The sequence below is a fragment of the Thrips palmi genome, unplaced genomic scaffold (genome assembly GCF_012932325.1).
Source record: "Thrips palmi isolate BJ-2018 unplaced genomic scaffold, TpBJ-2018v1 HiC_scaffold_5, whole genome shotgun sequence".
Taxonomy (NCBI): Eukaryota; Metazoa; Arthropoda; class Insecta; order Thysanoptera; family Thripidae; genus Thrips; species Thrips palmi.
The window spans coordinates 7,010,656-7,025,386 of NW_023144632.1; the positions used below are offsets into that span (position 1 = coordinate 7,010,656).

Below are 14,731 nucleotides of genomic sequence, written 5' to 3' on the forward strand. Positions count from 1 at the left end.
TTCAAGGCTAATATGGACTTAAAGTTCTCCAAAGTTGTGCAGAGTGGAATAAATTCTTTATTGAATCTGGACCAAACAGCGTGATGTAGCTTTCCATGACCAGCACTGTAGTAGAGCCACAAGAGGTAACTTTCAAAGCTGGTCAACTTTTCCTAATCTTCATGAATAAGCAACAGTAGGACTGTAAAACATCAACAGATTGGTGTGGTGGTGATAAAATCAGGATGCAATTAACTATAAGTCACAGCCTTTCTTTCCTGATAAATCATACCATTTGATACGGAGTTAAACCAGGGAGAATGAAGTGAACTAAATCGAGACACATGTGGATAATAATAGTTGCTCTGGCAAATGGATGTGATTCATGTAAACAAGTCTGACCCCAATACTAAAGCCAGAACCATAAATACATATAAAACAAAAGTATGAGCTAAAAACATCAGACGTGGCAAACAATGTGACTTAAAAGTTTAAGATTTCCATCACCATTTCCTAGAGTCACACAAATCATTCAAATTTTCAAGCTGAACATAAACTTAGGGCACATTGCTGGTCTAACAAATGATACATAAAATAGGGACAAAAAGGGAGAAGGGGAGCATGACTAAATATATGTACAGCAAAGACAGATCACAAAATCTGTCAACACCACCCATTCCACAAGTTTTAGGGTGGTAACAACAGATTCACTTGAAGTCTTTAATGGACTATCACATTTGCATGCATGCAATCCGCACATGCATAACCCGCAGCAAGGGTTTACAAGCCTTGAAAATAGAGATAGTTTTGCAGTTCATATGCATGTAAATATAGAATGTTCGACTAGTCAATACGTATGTCCCATCTCAGTTAACATTGCCGCTGTTAAAAAATAGCCTTAGAGCTAAATCGATTTCCTCTGAAGACAGTAAAACTTGTGAACACACTAGTCAGCAATACCAATGAGTAATTTTAGTTCCATAATCTCATAGGATTTGTAGATTAAAAAAAAAAAAGAACAATATTTAAAAGGAAAAACATATTGATTTGCTTTTTTCTTTTTCTTTTTTTTGGTAAAGCAACTCTTCCAAAATTGAATCCACAGGTAAGAAACAATAAATCAAATGCTAAAATTATAGGGCAATCATCGCTTGAATCTATTGTATTTGATGAGCTGCAGAGCCTTCTGCATAAGTGGAGCTTTAGGTTTTGGTTTGCAAGTACCTGCAACACACAGAAGATTTATCTTTAGTACAAGCACAGGTGTGGGGCCTTGGAATCAGACAGCACTGTTAGATGTAGCCACAATAAATACCAACAGAAACAAATTTGTGCATGAGAAATTAATGACAATAATAGTGTGTATGCTACACAAAACCAATAAAAAATAAAAAAAGAACTCACTAGACTGTGAGCTGGAACTACCACCAGCTCCTCGAGGGGCTGGCACAGATACAGCTGGACCTGTCGATGCCAGTGAAGAGGATCTCCCTGTGAAAGATGATCCCATCGCAGAAGAATCCTGCTTTGAAGTTGAAGAAGAAGATGCATGAGCAGTGCCATATCTTGCCTGTGATAGAAACATTTGAAAATTCCAAAATGAGTTAAAGAGGGGAGATAAAGGATAAGTGCAGAGGCTGCCTTAGAGGAGTAACCAAATACCTGTTTTCTTGCAATACCCCGGGGTGGCTTGACTGTACCCTCAATGTAAGCTAATTTTGTCTTCCGCACTGGCTCTTCTTTTGCTTTAGATGCAGCAGCAATATGTGCTGTGAGGGACTTAAGTTTACTTGCACGTTCTTGCTGGCATCTCTGTGGGAAAATGGCAAAACACATTTTTCAAAGAATGATTAGGCGCAAATACATTAAAACTAATGTCAAGAATAACTCTCAGAAGTCCAACTGATGTTTCTTGAAGAGAAACTCAAGGGAACATAACTCACCGCATACATTTCCCTCCATGTCTCCATCTCCTCACGATTTTTATTACGGAATTCTTTCTTGCAATGAAATTCCCAAAAGACATCAGTATCCTCAATCAAGTAAGCATTATAATCTTCCAAGGTGGACAGCTGCTCAGCTGTCGCTCTTTCCAAAACAGGCTTAAGTAGGTCAAAAGGGACACCTCCAGTATACTCTAAAGCTGTTACAATCAACAAGTTAGGTACAAGACAAATTCTTAAATACTAGTAATATGTTAAATGTAACACGGAGGATTAAGATTACCATCAATATTTTCCTGCAGGACTCTTGTACATAACTCAAAGAGAGAAGGCACATAAGTGTATCCAGTTTTATTTCCTGAGAAAACTTTGGTTCTGCAAATGACAAGGTATGATAAGCAAATATAAACAAAAAGCAAACAAACATCAAAACTACAAAATTAAAACATTAAACTACAAAATTTAAAAAACTAAAAAATTGTTATGTTTTTTTTTATTTCAATACTATACCTTTGAACTTTGGAGTACATAATGTTTGATAGATCGTCCTCCTCTGTCTGGTATCGTTTAGGTGGGGAATTATAGAAGACAGGCTGAGGTAAAGGTTTGTAGTTTGGATTGAGGGTTGGAAGTCCATAATCCGCATCTATCTCAAGAGATTGCCCAATGTTCAAAGATGAAGAGCTATGCCTGGCCTGCAAAGAATGGATGAAGACAATCCAAAACGAGCATTAGAGCATGACATGGAAAATTTAAACGGCATATGAACTTTTTGCCAAGGCTAACTCAGCAAAGATACAAGAACTTGGGTTCTCAGTATTCACCACTAATATTAAATTCAGTCTAATAATAGTAAGGATCAAGAATACAACTGATAGATAGGTTTGTAGTTTAATAATAATATAATATGCTTCTCTCTTACCTCATTTGCCTGTGATTTCCTGTCAACAGAGCTGGTAGAGGGCCTAGATTTCTTTTTTGAAGGTGACATTGAAAATGAAATACTTGATGTTGTCTTCTTTTTATTTTTTTCAGGTGGAAACATCATGCCAAGCGCCTCACCAAAACCAATGCCTGCAAACATATACAAAAGTGAATTGCTGAAAGGAACACACATGGTAGTTCATGCACAAGGAGAAAAGAATAATTTAAAAGAATCTCTCACCAGAAAATGAATCTACTCCATCTTCTTCTTCATTCTTTATCTTTTCTTTTTTATCTTTGGATTTTTTGTCTTCTTTGCTCCGATGTTTTTCTTTATGCTTCTCTTTTTTATCCTTGCTTTTTGACTTGTCTTCACTTCTTTCAGTTACACTGGTTTCCATTTTCTTAAAACTTGAACCTGACATATTTTTGTCATCTTTGTGTCTACTACTGCTTGATGATGATGATGATTTACTTTCCTTGTGGGCGCTTTGGGAAGATGATGAATGTTTGTTTTTGTCTGAACTGCTGGAGGAGCTCTTACTTTTGTGCTTATGGGACGAAGACTTTTCTTTCTTATTAGACTTTTCCTGTCGTCTAGTATCTCTTTCTTTGCTGTGGAAGGATTCTTTGTCTATTGATTGAGCTAGATGATCATTGTCTGCATCATGGTCCGAAAGTGCATTTTCGTCTAAACTTAAATGCCTTTCTCCTTTAGTGAGACCATTTCCAAAACAACTGTCATCATCACTATTAGTATCGCCATTCTTGTAGGTACTAGCATGCCATTCCCCATCTGAACAAACATCTTCACTTTCAACATTTCCTCCTGAGTTAGGAACTGAATTATGGCTACTGTAGTCATTCTCACTTCTGTGTCTCTTCTCTTTCTGATTGTTGTAATCAGGTTCCTTTTTCCTTTTTTGACTTTTTCCATGGTCATGCTTGGGAGACTCTTTTCTATCTCTTGATGACTTTTCTGTCTTATCTTTGCCTCGCTTATACAGTCTTTCACCATTACTTTCATTTTCAGAGTCCCCATTGTAACTTGAATGAGCATGTGAATTGGTGGTACTATCTGGTTCATTTTCAGGCTCATCTTCAACCATTTGCTTCCATTTTAAAACAAGGGCCCGAGCAGCTTCTCCAACTTCACCCTCACTTTTTCTTAGAGAATTGATTGTTTTCCCTACTCCAGTGTCTTGCAGATGTTGTACTGTCACTGGTAACTGATACAATCTGTTGATACAATGAAGAATCTACAGAAAAACAACAAAAACGACAACACATGAATCACATTTTTGAAAAAAAAGTAAACAAGAAAGTTAAAATAGAAATCATTGTCAGCATTACATTTAAGTATTTATAAACACAAATAAATTGACACAAGCTATAAATGCATAGGCTAACTGTTTCCTTGTTGGTTTTATCATATCAAAACAAAAATATTCTATAAATGACAAACATTCATATAAAACAATTCTTGCAGGAAACGTTATTACAGACTCAACCTGATAGCCAAGGAAAATTAATTAACAGAAAACACAAAGTTCAAAATGGTAGTAGCCAGAAATTAGCGACCATATTCATCACAAACAAATACAAATTAAAGATGGGTCCACGAAAAAAAAAAAGTTGTTTCTTCCTTAACGTTTTGGACGTCATGATAGTCCTTGGTGCTCTGAATGTGAACAGGTCCCATCGATTGCTGACCTAAGAACCAACGTAAACAGCGAGACAGAGTGTCAGGGGAAGGAGCGTGCCATGGGCCTTACCCTGGAAGAATTTCCATGATACTTCTGTATACTTTTTTGATAATGTTGTATTGAGGAAACTACCGACTCTGCAGCCGACATGTTGATAATGCCCAAATGCCAGCTGTTCGCTGTTCCTTCATTCACTGCCCTCTTGTTTCGCATCGCACCCTAGTTTTTCCGCGAGCCGCGAACCGGGTAGCTAACACTTGAAGCAACAGGGTGCTATATAAAACCGCAAAGTAATTTTCAAAGAGTCCGGTATTAGTTTCAAAATAATCGTGAGAGGCTCATGAATGGATGAAATTGGCACTTTTGGAAGTTCAATCATGAAATGGGATGAGGCAAGCGCGTGCGCGAACCCACAGTAGTTGGCAACAAACCATTTGAAAGTTTAGTTTACTTGCAGCATGTATGAGCATTTACTTACTTTACATCCGGCGTCAAATGTTGTCACAATGTTATTATACGCTTTGTTTTGAATGGGAATGATAAGTGTTCGAAAATTGTATAGAGTTACTTTTTGGCATTCACAATGATGTTATAGGTGGACAGATATGGTTAAAAACGACAACTGTAGGACGGTTTTGCGAACTAGCAGTTTCTCATACTAGCTTAAACGGACTCCGTGTGAAAAACAACAAAATAATTTTTCCGTCATGTTATGAGTAATCTTGGTTGTGCTCGTTGTGCTTGTTTGTTCCTTTGGCCACCTTAGCTGGAAATGTAGATTCATTAAAGCTAACTTCTAAGAACCTGTCTGTGGCTTTAAGTGTGTGCACCACTTGGTCGGCAATACTGCGGCTCGTCGAATACCAAACTTTGTTTCGGCTCATGAATACATGGGTTATGATACTGTACTCTAGTTTACCCCTCTTCGCACGGTTGTAGTTTTTTTATTTCCAGTTGAATATTCCATCAAGAATGGTCAGCTTGACACGGAGGGTCAACACCTCTGCTGGGGTATGGTTTTAAGTTTTTTCCTATCGCTACACTGTTTCAATGTTTTTAAAGCTGTATTTTTGAAAGATGCGGGACAAATACTACGTTTATTAGTGATCTTAAAACTCCTTTGTATAATACCATAGTTTTATTGACTCTGGTGTATTTGTTTTACTTTCTTGTATTCTTATCGTTATCAGGGCATGCCATGTTTCATGTTTGGCTACACAACTGTGTCCTTATTTTTTTCAGGGTGGAGTGTTCTTCAATGATGGTTTAATCAATGGGGATGATGAGGATGTTCAAGGCCTTCAACCGCTCCATGGGTCCGATGAAATTGGGGGTTTTCGAAAGTTGCACACTTTTGTTCCAGTCATGTTGAAGCTATGTCTCATTGTAAGCTATCTTAGTTACGCCATGTTTTTATTTGCCTCTAGTCAAATATTTTGATACAATTTTACTTTATTTATATTCTCTATTTTATAGGTACTTACCCAGGTGACAATAATAGTCCTTCTCTGTCTGTGGCCAGAATTCAGATACAAATGTGAACCATTCTTTTTACTTGTGTACATTCATGCTGCCTACTGGTGTATCAGCTGGGTGGGTGTATATATAGTCAAATTGTAACATCCTTACATTTTAAATTCCAGATATAAAATTAAAGCTTCTTTTTCAGATCTTGCATCAGCATTTAAAATTGAAACATCGCATGTTACGAGTCAATGGTTATCTGGACTTTTACAAACAGACTGAGGCCCACATTAGAATACCATTTTACATAATTTCTCTATGTAAGTTTTAGCACAACTTTAAGCAAGTGTTCTGCCCAAACATTGGGTGTTGGATAAATTTTATGAATCATTTAACTAATTTATCAGTTAATTACATGAATATGTTACTTTGGTAGGTCTGACTTCTTTGTCATTCTTTATATTTTTACAGGGAATGCTGTTTTACTGGTAATAACATCTATTTATCACAATGTCTATGGCGATCTGGAACAGCGATGTATGTCTCAAACATCATCCCTTTCTCCCAACAATGTGATCGGGGCTATTATGACTTTAGAAACTGGTATACTGATTCCAGTTCTAATGACATACTTAGGTACAGTTTGCTGACATCATGTGTACTGTTTTTTAATTTGTCTTATCTTTTCTTAGTACCTAATGCTATCTTACTCTCTGTCTGTTCTGATGTGTTTCCAGTGAAAGTACGCAGGTTCAATGAGACAAGACCACCTCCTGACGTCCAAAGGGAAGATTGGATGATGAGTTTTGTGCGTGACAGCTTTCCTGGTGGGGAAGTTGGCTACAGGTATTGTTGTATTATTTATGTTTGTTCTATTTGTGTTGTCTTGCTCTTTTGGACATGTTTATCTCACCAATTGCCTTGCTTTATCTATGCGCAGAGAACCAAATGAACAGATTCATGATCTCCTGGCAAAACAAGCGGATTTGATTAGATATTTGAAAGAACACAATGCTATGCTTAACCACAAGATAATGCAGCTTTCATCAAGGTCCCATGTGGAACCTGAATGCACATGAGCTTTTTACCTCACTTTGCTTCTCAAGAATCAAGAATGGAGCAGTGTGAGGTCTATTTCATGTATCCTATTTTACTGTGTTGTTAATTACCTAAGTTGTGACTAGAAATAGTGCCATTGTTAACAGAAAAAGTGTATTTTGTTTTTCCAAAAAATTGGTGGCTGTGTTGATTATCTTATGTGACGGAAATGTGTTTGCAATAGTCAGACTATCAAATATCAATTAAGTGAAGTTATATGTATCTCTGCTCTTACAAATACTGTTTTTATCATTGGCATATAAGACGGCAAGGCATTATCAGAGTAGTGTGGTATTGAAGATGGACTGAAATGGGCAAAACACAAAAGCCCTTCAACTCTGTTTAAAACTGCCACGGGGTATCAGACCAACGCAGTTGCCAATATGAGCTGCCAATCATGGTACTTCTGGTCTTTTGCACTCTTTCATAAAGCATCGATTCGAAAATAAATGTATGCAGTTTTGTCCTTTGTGACTTGCTATGATACATACATATTCCCTCAAAATGCCTCATAAGTGTCAATAGCGTTTGTTGTTATAAATGTTAACTTTTTATTTGGTCATGTTTAGTTGCTGTTGCATGAAATTGGGATCATGAATACAGAATGTAAGATACTGTTCTTACTTATGAGACTGATAAAAAGTAAGGTTTGTTGTATTACTAAATTTGTGATTTTGCAAACTGTTAATTAACCATTACTATTATTTAGTATGTGGTATAAGCTATTTTATTGCTGTTTATGACTAACATGCCTCTAGAAAATGTGTTTGACAATGTCATCTTTATAAATTATTACTACTAAAGTAGAAGAGATGTCAAAATAGAAATGGGAACCCCTATAGTACTGAGTTAATTGATAAGACAAATCAGAGTCCCTTTTGTTTATAAGAATGAAACTTTGGTTTGTTACAAGTGTTAGACATTTTCATCAAGAAATTTTAGATCTGTGGTTATGTTAATGAAATTATGCAGGAGCTATTTGCCTGCTATGAACTTTTTACTTCAGTCTTTCAAAGAGCAATAGACATCTTGTCTTAACTGCTTTCTTCCTTATTTTCCTCTTAGTAACTGCAAGTTTGTCTTCCCTTTTACAAATGTTTAGGCTTTCTCAACCAGTTCAGTATTACATATAGCTGGAATCTGATTCTGTTGTTCAAGAGTTACTTTGATCTGTCAAGTTTCGTAGGCACCAAACCACATTTGTGTCTGCTTAGTTTGGAAAGGGTCAAATGAAAGAATATCTTTTATTTCAAATCTTTCATTATTATGTATGTGTTGGGAAAGGGCTTCTGCTGCAAATGAAATAATTCTTTTATTTTCCTATCGATACATTAATAAATAAATAATTGAAAACGATCAAGATACTTGATTCACCTTACCTCAACAAATGATGTGGAAACGAAAATTCATTGAAAAAGTTGGTGTGGAGATAAACTATGGTTCTCCCTAGTTCCCTCGAGAGTTCAGGTCACCGAATGACAAGGGAGGCTAGGATTTCCCGCGAGTGCGAAAGAGAGGAATAGCCTATTTTCTTGGCAGTTCGACGATAATGGGTCAACGTCGGTGCGTAACAGCCTTGTCTCTAGTTAAAAGGTCGTGGCTCGCGTGCCATGCCGAGACGCCCACCGCACGCACGCTGTTTGGTAGCGAGCCACCACGAGGCACTCGCTCGGCTCAGCCCGCCTGGCCGAGGCACGGTTTAAGGAGTGCGCGACAGGAGGGGCGATTGTGTGTATTTTGCCTACAGGGACATGTGATGCTGGTTGCGATTGCGATCAATGACTGGACCACAAATGATGCCGAGACACCCGCACACGCAGACCACACCACCGCGCTAGAGGCCAATGGTCATTTTGTCCTGGGCTGCACGAGGTAGGAAGGGCGCCAGCGGTTGAGGAAGGGCAAGGCAGGAGGGTAGGACCAGGCGGGGGCGGAGAGAAGGGACGAGGGCCGGGTAGGACCGGGCTATGCGGGGCTATGCTGGGCTCTGCCGAGCCGGGCCAGGCGGTCCGCCTACCGCCCCACTCTCACCCCTACCGCCCCTTCCCCTCCCTTCCCTACCGTTCCCTGGTCTGCTAGAGCCCCTCCGCGCAGCACAGCGACGCGGACGCGCGAGCAGCGCCAGAGCCAGTGTTCAGTCAGTTCCCGCGCGGTTGTCGCCCCGAAGCGTTCCGACGACCAGACCTCGCCGCACAGCACAGCGCACGGCCCGGCCGAGGGAGCGACGTCGTGCGTGACATCGCGTGGCGCGCAGCTTAGCGAAGCACGCGAAGCCTGGCGCAGTTCCGCCACCACCTCGAGCCTACCCCTCGCACCCGGCGGCGTGTCGCCGGCGAGGCAATTCTTCCGTCGTGCTGGCTCGTTCTCCCGTCCAAGTTCGGACCCGTGTGACACAGTGTGTCCACGCGAGCGTTAGTGAGGCTGCTGTAGTGTGGCCAGCGCGTTGACGCCGAGCATCGGCATCGTCGTCGTCGCTGTGCCGTTCCCCGTGGATGTCAGTGCTGCAGTGGAGGCCAGGCCCTCGAAGACGGAGTAGCAGGACGGAGGATGGCATTTTGGCGTCCAGCCGGCCTGGGCTTTCCTGTGTTAGCAGTGTGTGGCTGTGGCTGAGTCGACCGCAGCAAGCCGCGTGAAACGGATTATACGCAAAGTGTGTCAAGAGGAAAAATAAAAAAATAAACACTAGAGTCGGCCGGAAAGGCGCATCCGGGAGGCTGCACCGCCACAGCGCCGCGCCAGCCTGCCAGACCAACCAGTTGCGGTTTGATATGTGAATGCGCGCCAGCGCCATGTGCGGGGAGGCCGCCAAGCCCAGGGCCCCCGAGCCCAGGGCCGCCGAGCCCAGGGCCGCCGAGATGCGCCCCGACCGCCGCACGCTGCTCGTCCTCATCCTCGCCGTCGTCCTCCTGTCTAATGGTAAGCCCGCGCGCGCCGCGCGCGTCAGGGGGGACTTATTCGGGTGACGGCTTGACACGGGCGTGCTCCCTACTCCGCCGGAAGAAGAGACTTATTTTCCGAAACTGCTTTGTTTCTCGGCCACTTCCCGTGGCCCACTTCTTGTTGCGATCCGAGAGTGGGCGTGTACGGCGCGTACACTGTGAGCGCGGCTTGCGCGGCGCGCTGCTCAGCGGAAGTGCCAGATAAGCACCGCGTTTGATTTCCGGGCCAAGGACCGTTTGCTCTGCAGACACTGCACCAGGCCAAGTTGTCAGCTTAGTGGCTGGCTTGTGGTGGAGGAGAGGGTAGGGCGCCGCCTCGCCCTGCCTCGCCCTGCCTTGCCCCCTAGCTGCCGCCATGCTGCCGCCATGCTGCCGCCCAATCACATGCACAACAGGCGCGTCGCGCGATGTCAAAGGCAAGGCGAGGGTGCTTCGGGTGTTACGTGTTGAGGTGTGGGGGCGCCTGTCAGTCGCTCGGCTACGACCGGCTACGACCGGCTACGACCGGGCCTCAATCCCTTGCCACGATTACTGAGCGTGATGCGATGGTTTAGAGTGTGTGCAATCTGTCCGGCGAGCCTGGAGGGCATACTGCACCTGATCAGAATGCGCTTTTGCTGAACTTGTGATGCCAGAGCGATGAAACTCCATCGGGTTAAACACTAGTTGTGTTTCTTTGATTTCGGACGTGCATCCCAATAAGAACAACAGTAATATTTTGCATCTGGCCATGAAGAAAGTCGACCATAGGCAACGCGCTTGCCAGCGCTGCCCACCGCCGGCGGCCCCCGTGGGCCCCCCCGTGGTCCCTCCTGGGACGGAGCGAGCCCGATCCCAGGCCGATCCGTGTTCGCGTTAGGCACGTTACGCGGCACAACGTTCCTCCCTGTTGCTGCCAGACGTTAGCCGGCCGAACCGTCAACACCATCAATTTCAGACCGTTAAGGCGCGCGCTCGTCTTTTTGTGTATCTTTTCTCTCCGTGAGAGGAGTAGGGACGGGGGCCTCACGGCTGGTTCACTTCTCCGCGACCTGCCGCCGCCCGCGCGTTGCACGTCGCGGGATTAACTAAAAAATTGAGGCAGAACCTGGCGGAGCGGAACAAGGGAAAGAAAAGTATTACATATCGGCTCTCCCGCCGGACTAACTCCCCCCCCCCCTCCAAAGCCCCGCCCAGCCCTCCGAACACGATGCACCGTTTCCAGCGGGATTGGGATTTCCGCTCCTTTTTTTTGGTGGCTCGGACGTTTCGGGGTGGGGGGTATGAGCAGCGGGCTTGATTGCACCATCTCCTGTTCCTCATTAAGGAGGCAAAAACGGATTCGATAAACATTTTCTGACCTGATTTCCTTGCATCTCGCGCAGCAGCATCAGGGGATCACTGTATCGCGCCACCGTGGCCCTCGAAACACGTTTTTCTCGATCCCACACCCCTTTTTCTCGAATCCCATTTATAAACCTCGCGAAGCTCGCCTCTTGGCATATTTTTTCATCCCAGTCCGCCCCTTTGCTGCAGGACGTGACCGGCCCTCCCCCTCCCCCCTCCACACGGAAGGAAAGTTTGGCGGAACCGAACAAAAGATGCGCTGGACAAGATCCGCGCGCCGGCAGCGCCGCGGACGGCTCTGCGCGCTCTGCGTGTTCGAATGCCAGTCGCGGACCCCGAAGAAAAGGGGGGGGGAGGGGGCGGCGGTTATATTCCAAAGCAGAGGATCTTCGGGGCAGGCCCTGCAGGCCGGGACAGGCCGGGCCGTGGCGAGCGGCCCAAACTTTCTCTTTTATCTCCTTCATCGACCCCGTCAGCGAGTATCCCTCCCTGCCGCCATCGCATCCCCCAGGAGCACCCGTATACCCATCCACTCAAGTTGCCGTCGGGGAGGTGCCGTGCCGGGGCCACGGCACTGCGAGGCACTGCGAGGCACTGCGAGGCACTGCCGCCCGGCTCGCGGGGCGCCTCGTGGTGCCCGCGGTGCCCGTGGTGCGCCGGGCCGGGCGGGCCGGGCCGGGTAGTATGCATGGAAAAGATACATAATTTATGAACGCAGTGCCGGCAAATTTCCCCACTGCGCCAAGCTTCTCGAAGCTCCCCCGCGAAGCTTACAGCAACGAGCGCCGAGGTCGCGTGGGGGAAGAGAGGGGGGTGGGCGGGGTGCTTCCTTAAAGTACACACCATCGAATCCGGAGCGGCGCTGCGTTGGTCGCTGCGTTCTGGGTCCAATTAGGCGCGGCGCGGCCCCACACTCCTTGCCGCGCTGCCGCGCTTCGCAAACTACCAGCTCTCGCTCCAGGATATCGGAAAGGCACTCCCGATTTGGGGTACCAGTGTACCAGTGCCTGGGAAACACGGGATGGGGCGCTGCGGGGCGCTGCGGGGCCTGGTGCCGATTCGTCCCATCTCGCCTCTATCGGCGCGGCTCGGCCGGCGCGGCGCCCCCGTTCCCAGATTAAAATTTCACCAAGTGTTTTTCAGTGCTTTTAACCGGGGTCGCGCTGCCTGCTGGCTCCTTCCCACGTCGGGACGCCACTCCTCGGCTTGCTGCAGGCTTTCGCAGTGTACTCCGCTCGCCTGAATGGACCGCGAGGTGCGCAAGGTGCACCAGGCATGCCTCGCCATGCCTGGAGAAACTTGTCCACCGTGGCCACCGCGTGGGGCGGGGTGAGGTTGGAGCTCCACCCTCACCCCGCCCCACGCGGTGGCCATGGTGGCCTGCTAGCAGGGTGTAGACGAGGTCGCGCGGTGAATTTCTCATCAGTGCGTGCTTGCTTGGTGTCGCCTGCGACCGGCTCTGCAGGCTGCATCGTGGGGACGACAAACTGCTCATTTTGGCAGCGAGTACGTCGCGCAAGCCGCGCTCCCAGGTGGAAAATGTCGCATCGACGTCGTGCAAGTAACCCTCGCTCTTGACGGGCAAGGCAGGGCTTAGTGGCAGGGCGTGGCAGGGCGTGGCAGGGCATGGCAGGGCTTGGTGGCAGGGCGTGGCAGGGCATGGCAGGGCTTGGTGGCAGGGCGTGGCACGGCGTGGCAGGGCGTGGCAGGGCATGCAGGGCGTGGCAGGGCGTGGCAGGGGCCTGGCAGGGCTTCGCCGTGCAGGGCGTGGCAGGGCGTGCGGCGCTAGACGGATCTGGTGGCAGGCGTGCAGGAGTCACCGTTGGCAGCGGCTGGCAGGCGCGTGCGAGCAGTTGGCAGACTATTTCGGCAAGTCCCTGGTCGCCTACAAATCTGGTGACCAAGTCCTTGCGCGCGCCGCCGTCTGGCATGCATGGCGGGACCATGGCTCTGCGGCCCCGGCCGTAGTTGGGCCGCAATGAAGAGTCTGAGAGCGAGAGAGGAATAATTCCCCTCTTTGGAATCTGAATCAACATAAAAAGGAGAATGAAGTAGGCGAACGCGCTTCGCTTGGCGGCGCTGGGCGGCGCTTTGTCTGCCGAGCCGGGCAGCGCGGCAGGCCCTGGGCCGCCCAAACAAAGGCCCGATCTGCATGTGAAGAAGAACTGCGACTTGGCGCTTTGAAGTCTCTGGAGCTCTTAATTCCCGAATTAGGCCTCCGCCCTCGGGCAACGGCAACCCGCGGGCGAAGACGTTCTCGCGTCTCCGAGATAACTTGCAGTGGCGGGGGAGCGAGCGAAGCAGTGCCCTCCCCGGAGGTCCGTAGATGTAGGCAAGCATGCATGCACGTAGGCAACATCGGCTGACATGCTTATTTTAAGGTGAACTTAATTGTCATTTTCCCCTGTCATCCCACCCACCTTTCTTCCCGCGATGTCCGTGAGTTTCCAGCCTCGGTGCTGCACCGCGAACCACGAACCTACCTCCTATCCCTCGACTCCCAATTCGCCTGTTTGACCAACAGCCGGCCTACCGGACCGTCCGGACCGACCCCGACCGGACCGATTCATCAGATTTATTGAATCAATGCGGGTCTGGCTCGGCCCTCGGCCTGCCCTCGGCCCATCGCTAACTGCCTGATCGAGTCAACACGAGGCTCACTACTCTGCATGTCTGCGTGGATGTGGTGTGTGTGTGTGTTGTGTGTGTGTGTGTTGTGGTGTGTGTGTGTGTGTGTGTGTGTGTGTGTGTGTGTGTGTGTGTTGAGAGCCAATGAGTATGGGTGTGTTTTCGCGCGCAACTTTTCACACGGTCCGACGTGGGAAAGTTATTATCCGGCGAGGTCCGCGTCGAATAATTGACGCGTTGCTTGTCGCGCGGTGTAAACTGACGGGCCGCGCGGCGTGCTGCTCTTTCTTTTTGACTGAATCGGTGAGCAGCGTAGTGGCCGCGCAGCCGCATTTTGTGTTCACGCTCGAAACACCGCCATTCGCGCGGTCCATGTTTGCTTCGGAAAACGGCGACTCATGTACAGGTCCGCCAAAGCGACTGATTCGAAAAGAGAAATAATGACGAACAACGAATGGCGCGCTGCGCGCTGCGCGGCGCTTTCAAACCGGTGGCTTTGGGCTCCCCGAGGGCTCCGGGCCGGATATCGATGCCAAGTCTGGCGGGGCGGGGCGCGGGGCGGGGCGTGGCGCGGCGTGGCGCGGCGGGTTGCGGGCTGCCTACTCCTTGGCGCGAAAAGCGGCAACTTCTCGCAAACTTTTAAGTAAACGATACAAGCGGGAGGCAAATGTTTGCGGAAACTGAAATGTACGATGACACAGCGCAATTTGGGGCGAGTAATGAA

The 14,731-nt window shown here is 47.2% G+C and overlaps 2 protein-coding genes across 2 annotated transcripts; one reads left to right on the forward strand and one right to left on the reverse strand.

The window, feature by feature from the left end:
- Positions 1 to 34: 34 nt before the first annotated feature.
- Positions 35 to 4,779, reverse strand: LOC117651127 (transcription elongation factor B polypeptide 3). Its single transcript, XM_034394909.1, has 9 exons — positions 4,622 to 4,779; positions 3,088 to 4,105; positions 2,845 to 2,996; positions 2,433 to 2,617; positions 2,206 to 2,297; positions 1,923 to 2,122; positions 1,642 to 1,791; positions 1,384 to 1,549; positions 35 to 1,203 (listed from the first exon to the last, which is right to left on the reverse strand). Exons 1-9 carry the CDS (start codon positions 4,763 to 4,765, stop codon positions 1,124 to 1,126), a joined length of 2,187 nt encoding a protein of 728 aa, XP_034250800.1. The 5' UTR covers positions 4,766 to 4,779; the 3' UTR covers positions 35 to 1,123.
- Positions 4,780 to 5,085: 306 nt separating this feature from the next.
- On the forward strand, positions 5,086 to 8,467 carry LOC117651128 (transmembrane protein 192). The gene is made up of 7 exons (XM_034394910.1): positions 5,086 to 5,563; positions 5,795 to 5,938; positions 6,029 to 6,145; positions 6,222 to 6,336; positions 6,488 to 6,652; positions 6,754 to 6,862; positions 6,957 to 8,467. The coding sequence occupies exons 1-7, from the start codon at positions 5,525 to 5,527 to the stop codon at positions 7,093 to 7,095; spliced, it is 828 nt and encodes a 275-aa protein (XP_034250801.1). The 5' UTR covers positions 5,086 to 5,524; the 3' UTR covers positions 7,096 to 8,467.
- The last annotated feature ends 6,264 nt before the right edge of the window (positions 8,468 to 14,731 follow it).

Bases quoted from the DNA above. Each gene is read 5' to 3' on its own strand.
- LOC117651128 (XM_034394910.1), top strand. From the start codon at position 5,525: ATGGTCAGCTTGACACGGAGGGTCAACACCTCTGCTGGG. The intron at 5,564-5,794 runs GTATGGTTTTAA...TATTTTTTTCAG, and splicing joins GGGTCAACACCTCTGCTGGG to GGTGGAGTGTTCTTCAATGA. The intron at 6,863-6,956 runs GTATTGTTGTAT...ATCTATGCGCAG, and splicing joins GGTGGGGAAGTTGGCTACAG to AGAACCAAATGAACAGATTC.
- LOC117651127 (XM_034394909.1), bottom strand. From the start codon at position 4,765: ATGCGAAACAAGAGGGCAGTGAATGAAGGAACAGCGAACAGCTGGCAT. The intron at 2,298-2,432 runs GTATAGTATTGA...TGTCATTTGCAG, and splicing joins ATGTACTCCAAAGTTCAAAG to AACCAAAGTTTTCTCAGGAA. The intron at 1,204-1,383 runs GTGAGTTCTTTT...TGTGTGTTGCAG, and splicing joins TAGTTCCAGCTCACAGTCTA to GTACTTGCAAACCAAAACCT.